We start from the raw sequence: 15,763 nt of genomic DNA, 5'->3' as shown, positions 1-15,763 counted from the left end.
AGAGCAGGAGGGAGGAACCGCACACACACACACACAGCCCCTCCAGTCTGTTACACGATTCAGTTAGATGATGGCTTGTCTGTACCTCAACCAAATTATTGAATTCAATTTTTCAACTGCCATCGTGGGATTGGAGCTCATGACCATTGGTTTACTAATCTAGCATCATAACGCACCAACTGCCATGGTACCAAGAGAGCAGATTATCCTGCAAAAAAAAGGGTTTTAACCACTGGTTGCAAACACCACACCCATTGTGTTCACCTACCCTCATAGCAGTCGCGGACTGTATCGAAATACACATAGTACTGGTCGTTAGTGAAGAAGAGGAGGCTCAACCAAGAGTCGAATGCGTAGATCGGAACAATGAAGAGGATTCGCACAATGTAGCGCTGCTCATTCGGTGTGCTGTAACATCGCAGGTGCATATAAATCTGCCAAAGAAAACATCCAAAGAGCTGTCAGTGCAGGAGAGGTGAGGTGGGGGGGTGTAGTGAGGGGAGGATTGCGCATGAAAACAAAGCCCAGTGTGGGGTGGGTTTAAAATACTAAGTAGCAGAGAATTTCCACCACATATCATCAGCTTCCAGAGTGGCATGGGGAAGAGAAAAAACGGAGGAAACTATAGCTCAGCATTTAATAACCTGCCTCATGGCTTTAGATTTTAAGTCTCACAGTTCCCCCCCCCCCCCCCTTGAATCAGTGGTTGTTAAAAAGTCTGTTTGAGAAGCCCTAAAATAAATGTTACACCTCCACTCTGACTGCAAATTTATTACCATCATGTTACTGCTTCAATTCCTAAACACACAGCAGTTATCCGTTATAGACCATATACCTAGTGGCATGTTTCGTCAAGGTAGTAACTCCACAGTAGGCTATAGCGAACTGTGGGAATGTGCATTCATGCCCTTTGATCCTTCACACATGGCAAAGTGCCGTGTGTTTCTCATTCAGGAATGAGGAAAATGAGGTAGCAGAGAGAGAGTTGATGAGGCTAATGCGGTTGGTGTTGTGTACACGAACTTCCAAAAGGCTTTTGATAAAGTGCCACTTAACAGAGTTATCGGCAAAGTTAGAGCCTATGGAATAAAAGGGACAGTAGCAGCAATGGACACAAAATTGGCCGATGGGAAACAGAATAGCGGTGAATGGTTGCTTCTTGGACTGAAGGAAAGTATACAGGGGCGGTTCCCCAGCAGTCAGTGTGTTAGGACCCCTGCTTTTCCTGATATGCATTAATGAACTAGACTTGGGTGTATAGGACACAATTTCAAACTTGCAAATTTGTAAACCGTGAGGACAGTGGATAAACTTCAAGAGGACACAGAGGCTGCTGGAACGGGCAGTCAAGTGGCAGATGAAATTTAATGCAGGGAAGTGTGAATTGATTCATTTTGGTAGGAAGAATGAAGAGAGGCAATATAAAATAAAGGGTACAATTCTAGAGGGGGGTGCAGGAGCAAAGGTACCCAGGGGTATATGTGCACAAAACATTGAAGATTTCTGAGCAGGTCTGGCAGCATCTGTGGAAAGAGAAGCAGAGTTAACGTTTCGGTCAGTGACCCTTCATCGGAACTGGGCCAGTTCCGATGAAGGGTCACTGACCCGAAACGTTAACTCTGCTTCTCTTTCCACAGATGCTGCCAAACCTGCTGAATGATTCCAGCATTTCTTGTTTTTATTTCAGATTTCCAGCATCCGCAGTATTTTGCTTTTATTTTATTGAAGATTTCTGGGCAGGTTCAGAAAGCAGTTAACAAAGTATTTGGGATCCTGGACTTGCTAAGTAGGTCATAGAGTACAAGAACAAGGAAGTTATGATAAACCTGTATAAAGCACTAGTTCGGCCTCAACTGGAGTATTGTCTCCAGTTCTAGGAACCACACTTTAGGAAGGATGTGAAGGCTGTAGAGAGAGAGTGCAAAAAAGACTTACAAGAATGAAGGTCCTCATTCCTGTAACCAGTTACGTGGATAGATTGGAGAAGCTAGGGCTTGGAGATAAGATCAAGAGGAGATTTGATAGAGGTGTTCAAAATCATGAGGGATCTGGACACAGTAGATAGGGAGAAACTGTTCCATTGGCCAAAGGATCCAAAAGCAGAGGGCACTGATTGGCAAAATAAACAATAGTGACATGAGGAAAAAGCTTCTTCACGTAGCAAGTGGCTGGGATCTGGAATGCACTGCCTGAGAGTGTGGTGGAGGCAGATTCAATCAAGGCCTTCAAAAGAGAATTGGATAATTATCTGAAAGTAAAAAAAAAAATTGCAGGGCTATGGGACATTAATTTACATTATTGATTTGGACGTGAATATAGGAGGTATGACCAGCAAGTTCGCAGATGACACGAAAATTGGTGGTGTCGTAAATAGTGAGGAGGAAAGTCTTAGATTACAGGACAATATAGAAGGGCTGCTACGATGGGTGAAGCAGTGGCAAATGGAATTTGATCCTGAGAAATGTGAGGTAATGCATTTTGGGAGGACTAACAAGGCAAGGGAATATACAATGGATGGTAGGATCCTAGGAAGTACAGAGTGTCAGAGGGACCTTGGTGCACTTGTCCATGAATTACTGAAGGCAGCAGCACAGGTAGATAAGGTGGTCAGGAAGGCATATGGGATACTCACCTTTATTAGCCGAGGCACACAATATAAGAGCAGGGAGGTTACGATGGAGCTATATAAAATGCTAGTTAGGCCACAGCTGGAGTACTGTGTACAGTTCTGGGCACCACACTATAGGAAGGATGTGATTGCACTGGAGAGGGTGCAGAGGAGATTCACCAGGATGTTGCCTGGGCTGGAGCATTTCAGCTATGAAGAGAGACTGCTTAGGCTAGGGTTGTTTTCCTTTGTGCAGAGAAGGCTGAGGGAGACCTGATTGAGGTATACAAAATTATGAGGGGCATTGACAGGTTAGATAGGAAGTAACTGTTTCCCTAGCAGAGGGGTCAATAACCAGGGGGCATAGATTTATGGTAAGGGCAGGAGGTTTAGAGCGGATTTGAGACAAAAAAAATGTTCACCCAGAGGTGGGTGGAATCTGGAATGCACTGCCTGAAGAGGTGGTAGAGGCAGGAACCCTCACAACATTTAAGAAGTATTTAGATGAGCACTTGAAACGCCATAGCATACAAGGCTACGGGCCAAGTGCTGGAAAATGGGATTAAGATAGATAGGTGCTTGATGGCCAGCGCAGACATGATGGGTCGAAGGGCCTATTTCTGAGCTGTATAACTCTGATTCTATTGCGAGGGGAGTGGGACTAAGTGAGTTGCTCTTGCAGTGAGCTGGCACAGACATGATGGACTGAATGGCCTCCTTCTGTGTTGTAATCTGTTTTAGGGATGTTGGCAGAAGGATAAATGTTGGCTAGAACAGCAGGGATAATTCCCACGTTCTACTTTGAATAACACCATTGGATCTCTTACATCCACCTGAGAGCAGACAGGCCCTTCGATTGAACATCTGATCTGTAAGACGGCACCTCAAGGCGGTGCAGTACTCCCTCAGTACTGCACTGGAGTATCAGCCTAGATTTTTGTTAAGTCGCTGGGGTGGATTTGAACCCACAACCAGAAGTGAGAGTGTTACCCATGATTGACACCGTGGGGGGGATACAAGAGGATGTTAGACGATAAAGGAAAGCATCTCCATCACGTGCCTCCATATGATGGCTACTCATTCCCCACCTGCAGGGAGTGGCTCACGCTACCATCCGATTCAATGAGCGTTGAAAGTACGAAAGGAAGTTGGCCACGATAAGTGAAGAGCTAACTTGTTCCCTGAAACCAAGCAGGTAAATTTTAAATTTGAAGAAAAAGGTTACATGGGATGCTACAATTAAAATGAAGATCAATCCAGCGAGGCCCTGTCAACTCTGGCTCACCAGGTGATTAGCTACTGTAAGGTCTGTAGCCAGTTTAAGGTGTGCATCAATATACCATTCCCTTCCCTGTCCAAAGAAAACAGCAGCTGTAGCAAAAACAAGATCAGGTTTTGTTTCAAACAAACCGAGATTTAAACATTAGATCGACAAATGCGATTTAATTATCTGTAGAGCTGCAGTTCCACCTCTTGAAAAGATCCCACGCCCAACTCCTTCAATGTGCATTTTCTTTCTTATTAAAGTAACGTGCCGGCAACTCTTAACATAAGCATCCAACACACTGGGCTCTGCTTCATCTGTGCTCAAGAAACATGACGGTCACTAACCTTGTTCTGAGTGTATATGCCGTTGCTGAGCAACCAGCTACTGTTGCTGACGTCTGTAGTTATCAGGGCAACAACAGCTGACGCCAGCAGTGTGAAGGTTAGGGGGAGTTTGGTGGTGGCGGGAGTGGGGGGGGGGGGGGGGGGTGGGCAGGGGAAGGGGAAGGGCAAAGGGGTGCTGCTGGTGAACACAGAGCAACCTCTCCAGCTCAGGTTTTACCCAAGGGAGGTGCTGGGCATCAAAACAAAATGAAGACCTTCCTGGATTCTGCACACAGAGCATCTCCTCATGAAAACCAAACTGCGGGCCTACAAGGCCCTTCCACTGGAGGGTGGACTATCACATGGGTCCCTCTCTTTGTGGGGCACAGTACCCATGAGAAACAGTAGAAAGTTTTGTGCACTCCATGTCCCAGCGAGGTGGTCACACCTAAGATCTTTACAAGTCATTGGTTAAAATTGTGTTTTTCTTCAACTGACCAATACAAGGGTCAAGGCCCCATGTGCAGGGCAGAGCCATGATTGCAGAGGGTGGTAGAGAAGGGAAGATAAATCAAAGTAGTAATGTAATTTCAAACTTGGGGTGTTACCTGCACACTGCGGAAAAACTGGGGCTGGGGCAGGAGATGGGAGATGAGAAGGAGGAGTATGGAAAGGTACGCTTCTGCCCACAGGACACAGGCTTCCAAAATTGCTGAGAGTCATTGTGCTAACTTTTTATACTCTGGGATTTTATAAGAAAAGCTTTTGGTCACCCTCATGTTATTGGGCAGCTCCCGACTTTTCTTTGGCACAGAGAAAAAGAGAAGCCAAAATATTTACTTATTGATACAGCACTGAAACAGGCCCTTCGGCCCACCAAGTCTGTGGCGACCAACAACCTACCATTTTATACTAATCCTACATTAACCCCATATTCTCCTACCACCTACCTACATGAGGGGCAATTTACCTATCAACCTGCAAGTCTTTGGCTGTGGGAGGAAACCGCAGCACCTGGCGGAAACCCACGCAGACACAGGGAGAACTTGCAAACTCCGCACAGGCAGTACCCAGAATTGAACCCGGGTCGCTGGAGCTGTGAGGCTGCGGTGCTAACCACTGCGCCACTGTGCCGCCCTAAAATCTGTATATGTAAAATGCTTCCACAGAAATATTTGTTCCTAAATCAATACTCTTTTACACTGTACGGACAATGTCTCTTGAGCAACTAATCTCCCCGAGAATCTACCACCCTTGACAGTCCCACATCAGAAATTGTTGGGCCAGACTGGGCTCAAAAGTACTCGGGGGTTAAGCCCAGCAGCTTCTCCTCCATTTCCATTCCAGCTCAAAACCTTTACAACGAAAACACCTACACAGGAAGCCAGGAACCAATTTCCACATTCAACGCCCACTCTAATTCAAACTGGCTCTTGAATGGTCCCAATCTCAAGCCCCTGTTCGGAAGTGTGCACATCAGGGCGAGGACAAGATTAGAGGCTTGAATGTGCAGTGCCACATTCTGGGCACCATACTTTAGGAAGGATGTCAAAGCCTCGACAAGGTAGCAGAAGAGATTTACTAGAATGGTTGAGTTATATGGAGAGACTGAAGAAACTTGGGTTGCTCTCCTTAGACCAGATAAGGTTAAGAGTCAATTTGGTATGTATTAAAAGCCAGTTATGATTTTCATCGAGTAAAGGAGGAGAAACTGTTTCCAGTGGCAGAAGCGTCAGTAACTAGAGGACACAGATATAAAGGCAACACAAGGAAACCTTTTTTTTCCAAAATGAACAGTGACTTATGATCTGGATAACACTTCCTGAAACAGTGGAGAAAGCAGATTCAATAATAAGCTTATAAGAATAGAAAAAATCCATAAAAAGGAAAAAAAAATACAGGTCTATGAAGAGCAAGAGAGTGGGACTAATTAGATAGCTCTACCAAAGAGCCAGCACGGATAAGATGGGCTAAATGGCCTCCTTCTGTGCTGGATTCATTCTAAGAGGTAAAACAGCCCACCATCCAGGGTATAGGCTCACACAGGGAGAGAAGCTGCTTGGCTGAGGCTCTGCTGGGCTATGGCTGCTCAGAAGAACTAGCAACTGTCAGAACCTTCAGAGGACAGAGGAGCATTGGTTTGAAGTGGGCTCTAGTTAGGAGGAAGTAGAACGGGAAAAGGTAGCAGGATTCCTAACCTCTACCCTGACTGCACTCAATATCCCCGCACCCAAACTCAGATGTGTGACGAAAGTAAATTACAAAATCACTCACAATGTGTACAGTTTAAGCATTTTCCTTAAAGAAAAAAATAGGGATGCAGCATTAACCGCCTCTTCCCTACACCAAGAGAGATCAAACGGAAGTGATCCAAAAAGGACGTTGAAATAGTTGAGACACGAGAAGAATTCCTCGTAACAAGGAAATAAAAGGGATGTGTGTCAAGAATTGGTCTTCTTTCTCTGCTGCTCCCAGATTCCTTTGTAGCCACCTGTTCCCAGTGCAGGCGCCAGTAAAATGCAGCACATTGCGAGGAGAGGGAGTTACATTTTCCATCCAGGCAACGATGAGTGTGCATACAAGATAATCTGTTTGATACAACTGCCAAAGGTTTTCAGTCACGCTGCTGAGCAGAGGAGCAGGCACGGGATGTCCAACATGACATCCTGAACAACACTGATGGAACCTGCTTGTTGGAGCTTGCTCTGATCAGCGACTCAGTCACGCAGCAACAAGTGAGAAAGGCTGGTGAGAACTGCCCTTCAGCGCAGAAGCTGCTGTTTGAATTAGACAGTCGCTGGAATGTAAAGGGAAACGAGGTCAAGTCAAATGAAAATAAGAATTTCCTCAACTAAAGCAGCAGTCATGTTCCCAGTCCAGCTTCTTCCCCTCCTCACAGAGACACCTCTTACATAATTCCCCCAAAATGCAAGTAGATTAAAATATATTCAGAATGCCAACTGCACTTTGGACTTTCTAAACAAAGACTTCAAGTATAAGAGCATGATAAATGTCACGAGGTAATGGTTAGACCACATTTTAAAGTGGTGTGTGTAGTCTCGGGTGCCCTATTATAGACCAGTAAAGCTATCGAGTCTGTACAGCACTGATGCCAAGGTTGGGAAATTAGTTAGGAAGAGACTAGAGAAAATAGGATTCTTCATCAGAGCAGGGAAATTACAAAAAGAAGTGCTTAAAAAGTATAGAGGGTTTTGATAACAATAAGAAGGGGAAAACTACTGGTCAGTTAGTTGGTAACTAGAGGGGAGAATAAAAGAATACTAATTAAATAAAAGACTGCGATTAGATTTTATTTTTAAATATGTCAAAGGTTGTTGGAACATGGAATGTTCTGTTTCAGGGAGTGGCTCAGGCAGAGACCACTGCATCTTTCAACGGCTGGGGTAAGAGCACAGGGGAGGTGGTGGCGTAGAGCTATTGTCACTAGACTAGTAACCCAGAGACACAGGGTGTTGCGCTTGGGACATGGGTTCAAATCCCACCACAAATTGAATTCAATTAATAAATCTAACGGTGACCATGAAACCATTGTCGATTGTTGTAAAAACACTTCGGATTCACTAATGCCCTTTAGGGAAGGAAATCTGCCATCCTACACGTGACTCCAGACCCACAGCAATGTGGTCGACTCTGAACTGCCCTCTGAACTGCCCTAGCAAGCCACTCAGTTGTATCAAACCGCTACAAAGTCAATACGGAATAAAACCAGATGGACCACCCGGCATCGACCTAGGCACCGGAAACGACAAACTATATCGCCATTCCTTCAGTGTTGCTGGGTTAAAATCCTGGAACTCCCTTCCTAACAGCACTGTGGGTATAACTACACCACGTGGACTGCAGCAGTTCAAGAAGGCAGCTCACCGCCACCTTCTCAAGGGCAATTAGGGATGGGCAATAAATGCTGGCCTTGTCAACGACACCCATAATCGCACAAACGAATAATCATTAAAAAAAAAAGAGCTTTGGGTTTAGTTCTGGATTGCGCGAGGCGGCACAGGAATGATGCACTGTAAATTTCTGCAGTTCCAAGTAGTTTTGAGTCTCCGGGACTTGGGGGCGAGTGAGCAAGCAAGCAAACGTATGATGGACTACATAGAGTGCCTGATGGATTCCACAGAGGTTTGTTTAGAGATTCTAGCACCATGTTGACCGCCCTCAAAATATCTAGGATGAAGTTTTCTTTTGATCCAATACATCAAACGCAAAACAGCAGCCAACAGGCTGGAGGAATAAAACCAGTTGCAGGAGGAACAGGCAACGTGAGCTGCGTTTTGGCAGCAAACATCTGTCCATTGTGAGAGTAGCAGCAACTTCCTACTCACTTCCCACACTGCTGTCGGGAATGTGCTCTTTTACCCATTTTGATTGTGAAAGGAATTCTTGAAACCATCTCGAAAGCTAAAAGAGGGACAAAAAGAGAATGGGATGCTAGACCAGGAGAGTCTTAATTTCATACTGTCATATGGTATTTACAGTACAGAAAAAAAAGAACACTCTGACTAACAGGTCCATGCCAGTGCTTACACTCCTCCCATCCCATCAGCATACCCTTCTATGCCTAAAGGACGCGCTTCAAGATGGGCTGAATGGCCTTTTCTTTCCTTTCTATTTCTGTTACCTGTAAGTACACAGCACATCTGCCTGGACAAGAGTCCAGGCAGCCCCACCAGTCAGAGGGACTCACACCTCACCTGTTAAAATGGCCAGTGCCACAGCAGGGCACATGCTACCCCTGGTCCAGGAATGGCTCAATTTGAAAATTCCCATCTTCGTTTTCAAATCCCTCTATGGCTGCGTCCCCATCTCGAACCCCCCTCGAGTTCTACAACCCTCTGAGATCTCTGCACTCCTCCAATTCTGGCCTCTTGTACATCCCCATTTTAAAATTGCTTCCATCATTGGCAGCCGCGCCTTCAGCTGCCTCGGGTTAAGTCCCTCCCCAAAACCCTCTACTTCTCTCTCCTCCTTTAAGACACGTTTCAAAACCTGCCCCTTTGACCAAGCTTTCACTTGTCCCAAATCTCCTTACGCAACCCGGTGCCAAATTTTGTTTGCTAATATTCCTGTGAAGTGCCGTGGGACGCTTTACTGCATTAAAGGCGCTATATAAATGCAAGTTGATGTTGCTCCTCCACATTCATGGAGCAGGCTGGCAAGGAAAGGTTCCCAACATGGTGGGGTCTCTGCAGGAAAAATCCCAAGATTTAAAGTGTCAGCTTGGCTCAGTCGTTGGTTGGAAGATGATTGTGGGTTGAAACCCAATTCCAGAACTTCAGCACGTAATCCAGCTCGACATTTCAATGCCATACTGAGGGAGTGCTGCACTGTCAGAGATGCTGTCTCTTGAACGAGAGAATAAACCCAGTCCCTGACTGCCCTCATGTGGAAGTTAAACGTCTCAAGGCACTACTTGAAGGGTAAGGGGGGTGCTCCCGGGTGAGCTGGCCAACATTTTATCCCCCGACCAGCATTGTCAATTGAGTATCAATTGTGTTTAATTATATTCAAGTGAGGGGCATTAATTGAGGTCTTGCTGAAACGGTGTGTGGGTTGAGTTAGGAAGTATATGCTTGGAATGTTTCATTTGGTAAATAAATAGAAGACGGAGTAAAGATTGGCTCCAGTATCATCCTTCGCCCACTGGCTTTCTGGAACGCGACAAACATCCCCAAAAACAATTGGTTACAGAGTCAGAGTAATTTACAGCACAGAAGGAGGCTAATCGGCCCATCCATGCCAGCTCTCCACAGAGCAATCCAGTCAGTCCCACTCCACCACTCGATCCCTGTAGCCCTGCAAGCCTATTTCCTTCAAGTGGCCATCCAATTTCCTCATGAAGTCGCTGACTGTCTCAACTTCTTGCAGGCAGCGAGTTCCAGGTTATTACTACCTGCTGCGTAAAAAAAGGTTCTTCCTCATATTCCCCCAAAACTTTCAATCTGTGTCCCCTAATCCTTGTAACATTAGTTAACGGATTGATGTACAGAGAGATTTGGGTGTTCAGGTCCATTGTTCCCTGAAGGTGGCAACGCAGGTCAATAGAGTAGTCAAGAAGGCATACGGCATGCTTTCCTTCATCGGACGGGGTATTGAGTACAAGAGTTGGAAGGTCATGTTACAGTTGTATAGGACTTTGGTTCGGCCACATTTGGAATACTGCGTGCAGTTCTGGTCGCCACATTACCAAAAGGATGTGGATGCTTTGGAGAGGGTGCAGAGGAGGTTCACCAGGATGTTGCCTGGTATGGAGGGCGCTAGCTATGAAGAGAGGTTGAGTAGATTAGGATTATTTTCATTAGAAAGACGGAGGTTGAGGGGGGACCTGATAGAGGTGTACAAAATCATGAGAGGTATAGACAGGGTGGATAGCAAGAAGCTTTTTCCCCCCAGAGTGGGGGATTCAATTACAAGGGGACACGAGTTCAAAGTGAGGGGAGAAAAGTTTAGGGGGGATATGCGTGGAAAGTTCTTTACGCAGAGGGTGGTGGGTGCCTGGAACGCATTGCCAGCGGAGGTGGTAGACGCGGGCACGATAGCGTCTTTTAAGATGTATCTAGACAGATACATGAATGGGCAGGAAGTAAAGAGATACAGACCCTTAGAAAATAGGCGACAGGTTTAGTTAGAGGATTTGGATCGGCGTAGGCTTGGAGGGCCGAAGGGCCTGTTCCTGTGCTGTAATTTTCTTTGTTCTCTTTGTTCTTTGGAACAGCTTTTCCTTGTCTAACTTATCTAAGCCTGTCATAATTTTGTTCACTTCTATTAAATCTCCCCTCAATCTCCAAACCTAGCTTTTCCAACCTAACCTTACAACTAAAATCCCCTATCCCTGGAACTATTGTGGTAAATCTCCTCTGCACCCTCTGAAGCGTGGTGACCAGTTCTGGTCACAATACTCCAGTTGGGGCCTAACCAGAGCTTTATAAAAAGGTAAATGTTGCTCAGGGGAGACAGTGACATTGTGGTAATGTCACTGGATAACAATCCAGAGGCCCAGGCAAGTACACCATGGCAGATGGTGAAGTTTGAATTCAATTAATAAATCTGGAGTTAAAAGCTAGTCTAATGGTGACCATGAAACCATTGTCGAATGTTGTACAAACCCATCGGGTTCACGAATATCCTTTGGGAAAGGAAATCTGCTGTTCTTACCTGGTCTGACATGACTCCAGACCCCATAGCAAAGTGGTTGACTCTTAACTGCCTTCCGAAAAGGCCTAACAAGTCTCTCAACTGTTATCAACCCACGACAGCAGTTCAAAAAGGCAGCACCACCTTCTCAAGGGCAATTAGGGATCGGCAATAAATGCCGGCCTGGACAGCGATGCCCAGATCCCATTAGTGAGTAAAAAAAAAATTAAAGGGGGCTTCCTGTGTGCAAATTTTCTGCCTTGTTAGCCTACAGTATGACAAGGTCTACACTTTAAAAGTAACTCATTGGCTGCAGAGTGAAAGAAAGACTTGCATTTATATAGCACCTTTCATGACCACCAGATGTCTCAAAGTGCTTTACAGCCAATGAAGTACTTTTAGAAGTGGGGTCACTGTTGTAATGTAGGAAACGCGGCAGCCAGTATACACACAGCAAGCTCGGACAAACAGCAATGTGATAATGACCAGATAACCTGTTTTTTAGATGTTGATTGAGTAATAAATATTGGCCGGGACGCCAGGGATAACACCCCTGCTCTTCTTCAAAATAGTGTCATGGGATCATTTACATCCACCTGAGCCAACAGAGGCGGCCTCGGTTAACGTCTTATCCGAAAGACAGCACTTCCGACAGTGCAGCAGTCCCACAGTACCGCACTGGAGTGTCAGCCTTGATTTTTGTGCTCAAGCCCTGGAGTGGGACTTGAACCTGGAACCTTATGATTCAGAGGAAAGAGTGCTACCAACCTAGCTGCTTTAGAATATCCCGAAGCCCTGAAAGGGAAAAATGTTGAGGATGAAAAGCATCTGAAACAGTACTTCCTTAGTTGTCCTTGTGTCTGTAATGAAGTGGGATTAACCTGAACATCCAACCCCCAAAGGTAGGATGGGCAATGCAAACAAAATGGAGCAAAGTGATGACCCTCACCTGGTGGCACGTTATGAGGAGAGCCGTCCACACGAAGAAACCCGAGATACCCTGTGCTGCCGTGGTCATCAGGAATATCGGCTGTTCCACTGCCATCGGAGTGTCGGGCAGCCATGAGACACTGGGGTCGGCTGCGGTGCTGCTGGAGCCTGGCTCGGGAGCCGCCATCGCCACGGAGACCATGTTGACGCCTGCGGAGGTATTGTTCAGTCTACTGTTCATCTGCCACAGAGAGGGGAGGAGAACGGAGTGAATGGGGCAAAAAACAAAAAGGCAGGAACGGATACACACCCGATGCCAGCAAGAGATGACAAAAAACAGGAGGAGTAAATTAATAGGTGATTGAATGAGAGGAGAGAAAGGCCTACCCTACAGCAAGATGTCAAAGCTTTATTAAAGTAACGATAACACAGCAAGGACTAAATTGCAAGGTTGTAACCCAATCAAGGGCATCCTTGACATCATAAACAGCGACAGCAACATTCCAGACAGATAAGACTGTAGCCCAGAAATCATTCCCCCGTAATATGCAGGATAATTCTGCACAGCACGACAGAACAAATCTGCATTTATACAGCACCTTTCACATCCTCAGTGCTTTACAGCCAATGAAGTGCTTTTGAAGTTTAATCATAGGCGTCATGTAGGAAACACAGCAGCCAACTGGCGCACAGCAAGCTCTCACAATGTGATAATGGGCAGATAACCTGTTAGTGATGTTGGTTGAGCGATGAATGTTGGATAGGACACAGGGGAGAACTCCAGTGCTCGGGATCTCCATTGCAAATGGTGACAACACTTCTTCAGCTGTGAAATGTTTTGGGATGTTTGAGCTTGTGAAAGGCGCTATACAAGTGCAAGTTTTCCCCTTCTACTCGTCACTGCCATACCGGAGACAGGGAATCGGTTCTGGCTGGGGAAAGGGAGACTAAACTGCATTTTACTCTTCACACGGTGTCGGACCTTGAACCAGCACCGTGCACCCCCAACTGATGTGGGGCTTGCTCTCAGCCGTTACTGCAAGCCGTTCAACAGCAGAAGCCTGCGGTGCTTCACTGCCCTGTTGCTCGTGAACTAACAAGCCTGCTGTGTGGCTTCTCAATCTGCCTCGACACTCAGGTCAAGCCATCTGTTGCTAAGATTGTAAATCAACAAGACAAACAGTGTGTGGAAAATTAAACAGTTTCAATTAACACTCACCCCACATCAGCCATGACTCAGAGTTGCACTCTCACCTCAGAGTCAGCAGTTTAGAGTGGGTTTGAGTCCCACTCCAGCGACTCGACCACATAATCAAGGCTGACGCTTTCAGTGCAGCACCACCTCAGTACTGTACGGTCAGAGGTGACATCCTTTGGCCATCTCAAGTGGCCATAAAAGACCACCATGACAGAACTTTGAAAAAGAGCAGGGGTAACTCACCCCTGGGCAAATAGTTTCCCTTCAACCAGTTTCACTATATCACAGATTATCTGGGCATCATCACATTGCTGTTTGTGGGAGCTTACCGTGCACAAATTGGTTGCTCCATTTTCTACATTACAACAGTGACTACACTTCGGAAAGTATTTTGTTGGCTCTAAAGCGCAGGGGGGACATTCTGAAAGGCGCTATTTAAATGAAAGTCTTTAATGAACTAATGTCAAACACTCCAATCCCAGCAGTTCTGTGGGAAGTGTATTGATAGTAGGTGCAGACAGAGTTAGGCTCAGCTGGAATGGCCTACGCTTGCCAATGATACCCAGGCTCGTTGCAGATGATTAGCTACTTGGGGAAAGTGCTAGCGGGCAGTCCACAAATCAGCAGCTCAGCGAGAGGCACAGTCAGTGCCTTCAGGAGGGGAGTCAGGGGCAAAAACCACCCACTAAAGCGCGGCAGTCAAACAGCACAGAGATAATTACGACAACAAAAACCAAGGTAATCCTTAACACTGATTTCATTGTAAAGTGCTTGGGGACACCTTGAAGTCATAAAAGGCGCTACAGAAATGCAAAAATCGGTCTTAATTTCGTACTGGGTACAATTGCAACCATTCGTGGGAGTCTTGACCAGGGAGCATCATCAACAGTACACGCTACCATGGCGGTGGACAGCATCGCATTGGAGCTCAATTCCTGCTAGGATAGTTTAGTTTAGAGATACAGCACTGAAACAGGCCCTTCGGCCCACCGAGTCTGTGCCGACCATCAACCACCCATTTGTTCTAATCCTACACTAATTCCATATTCCTACCACATCCCCACCCTGTCCCTATATTTCCCTACCACCTACCTATACTAGGGGCAATTTATAATGGCCAATTAACCTATCAACCTGCAAGTCTTTGGCATGAGAGAGGAAACCCACGCAGACACAGGGAGAACTTGCAAACTCCACACAGGCAGTACCCAGAATTGAACCCGGGTCGCTGGAGCTGTGAGGCTGCGGTGCTAACCACTGCGCCACTTGTCTGGCAGCAAGGAGCAGGACACTAGGCTGCTTCCTCCATCTCCTTTGGAGGGTACTACAACCAACTGTAACAACCGAGCTTCTCGACCACTGCCTCGGTCAGGATCAGCTAATTTAACACAAAAATGAGCCATCTTCAGCAACTCACTGGATAAGCTTGCCATTACTGCCAATGCTGAGTCAAGAAATCCCAGTGCTTATTTCCAGCAACACCAACACACTCAGGATACTGTACTGCAAACTAACAAGTTCACCTGGTAAGCGTCCTTCATCAGCCCTGGTCCCACTTCCATTTCCTGCTTGGCTTGCTTGTCCAAGCCCAGTGTCCCTTGTGATGCAGAGTTCAGCCTCAAACCTCACATCGCAATGATCACCAAAACAAATACTTCAATCTCGATCACCCGTGTCAGTTCACGACCTCATCCGCACCTCTTCAGAAAGGTTAAAGTTCGTCACCTCCAGATTCAGCTTCTCCAATTCTCCTCACCAGCCTCGAAACTTGTTCACAATTGTGACGCCTATCCACAAAAAGTACTCTGTCCTCCCCAAACTCCACTGACTTTCTGTCCCCTCAATATATCGATATTGCTGGGGGGGGGGGAAGGAATAAAAAAATTTTTTTTAAATCGCTCCATGGCTTTAAATTTCCACCTTCATATTCCTCCAACCTTACAACTTTCTGACAACTATGTTCCTTCCACCTGGTCCATTGGTAAAAGAGCCTTCAGTGACCAGGGCCCTATGCTTAAAATTGCTCCCCAAACCTCTCCACCTAGCTGCATCTCACCACCTTCAAAGCTCACATCCTACCGAGCATTCAGTCATCGTCCCAACTCCCCTCCAATCTCCTGTCTGGTGTTTTGTTTTCCCCCTTCCTCCGGTCTAGTGCTTGGAACAGTTTGCATAAAACATCCTAGACACTATCAGCAACTGGGGTTTTCAACATGAAGCAAGCTAAAATTAGAAGATACATGTATCTGAAGTGAGGGGAGGAAGAAAGGGCTGAGACAGTG

The 15,763-nt window shown here is 46.2% G+C and overlaps 1 protein-coding gene across 1 annotated transcript in view; it reads right to left on the bottom strand.

Annotated features, from left to right (window-relative positions):
* The window catches only part of tmem184ba (transmembrane protein 184ba), a 107,431-nt gene extending 92,108 nt beyond the window's left edge, over positions 1-15,323 (bottom strand). Inside the window, exons 1-3 of the mRNA XM_068019911.1 lie at positions 15,005-15,323; positions 12,303-12,524; positions 269-434 (exon numbers count right to left, since the gene is read on the bottom strand). Coding sequence (XP_067876012.1) covers positions 269-434; positions 12,303-12,524; positions 15,005-15,043 — 427 coding nt within the window. The 5' untranslated portion in view covers positions 15,044-15,323. The remainder of the gene's footprint in view (positions 1-268; positions 435-12,302; positions 12,525-15,004) is intronic.
* Positions 15,324-15,763: the final 440 nt, after the last annotated feature.

Source organism: Heterodontus francisci, chromosome 41 (genome assembly GCF_036365525.1).
Source record: "Heterodontus francisci isolate sHetFra1 chromosome 41, sHetFra1.hap1, whole genome shotgun sequence".
NCBI classification, from domain to species: Eukaryota; Metazoa; Chordata; class Chondrichthyes; order Heterodontiformes; family Heterodontidae; genus Heterodontus; species Heterodontus francisci.
The sequence above is the reverse complement of the archived record's forward strand: the minus strand, read 5'-3'. Positions and strand labels throughout refer to the sequence as shown.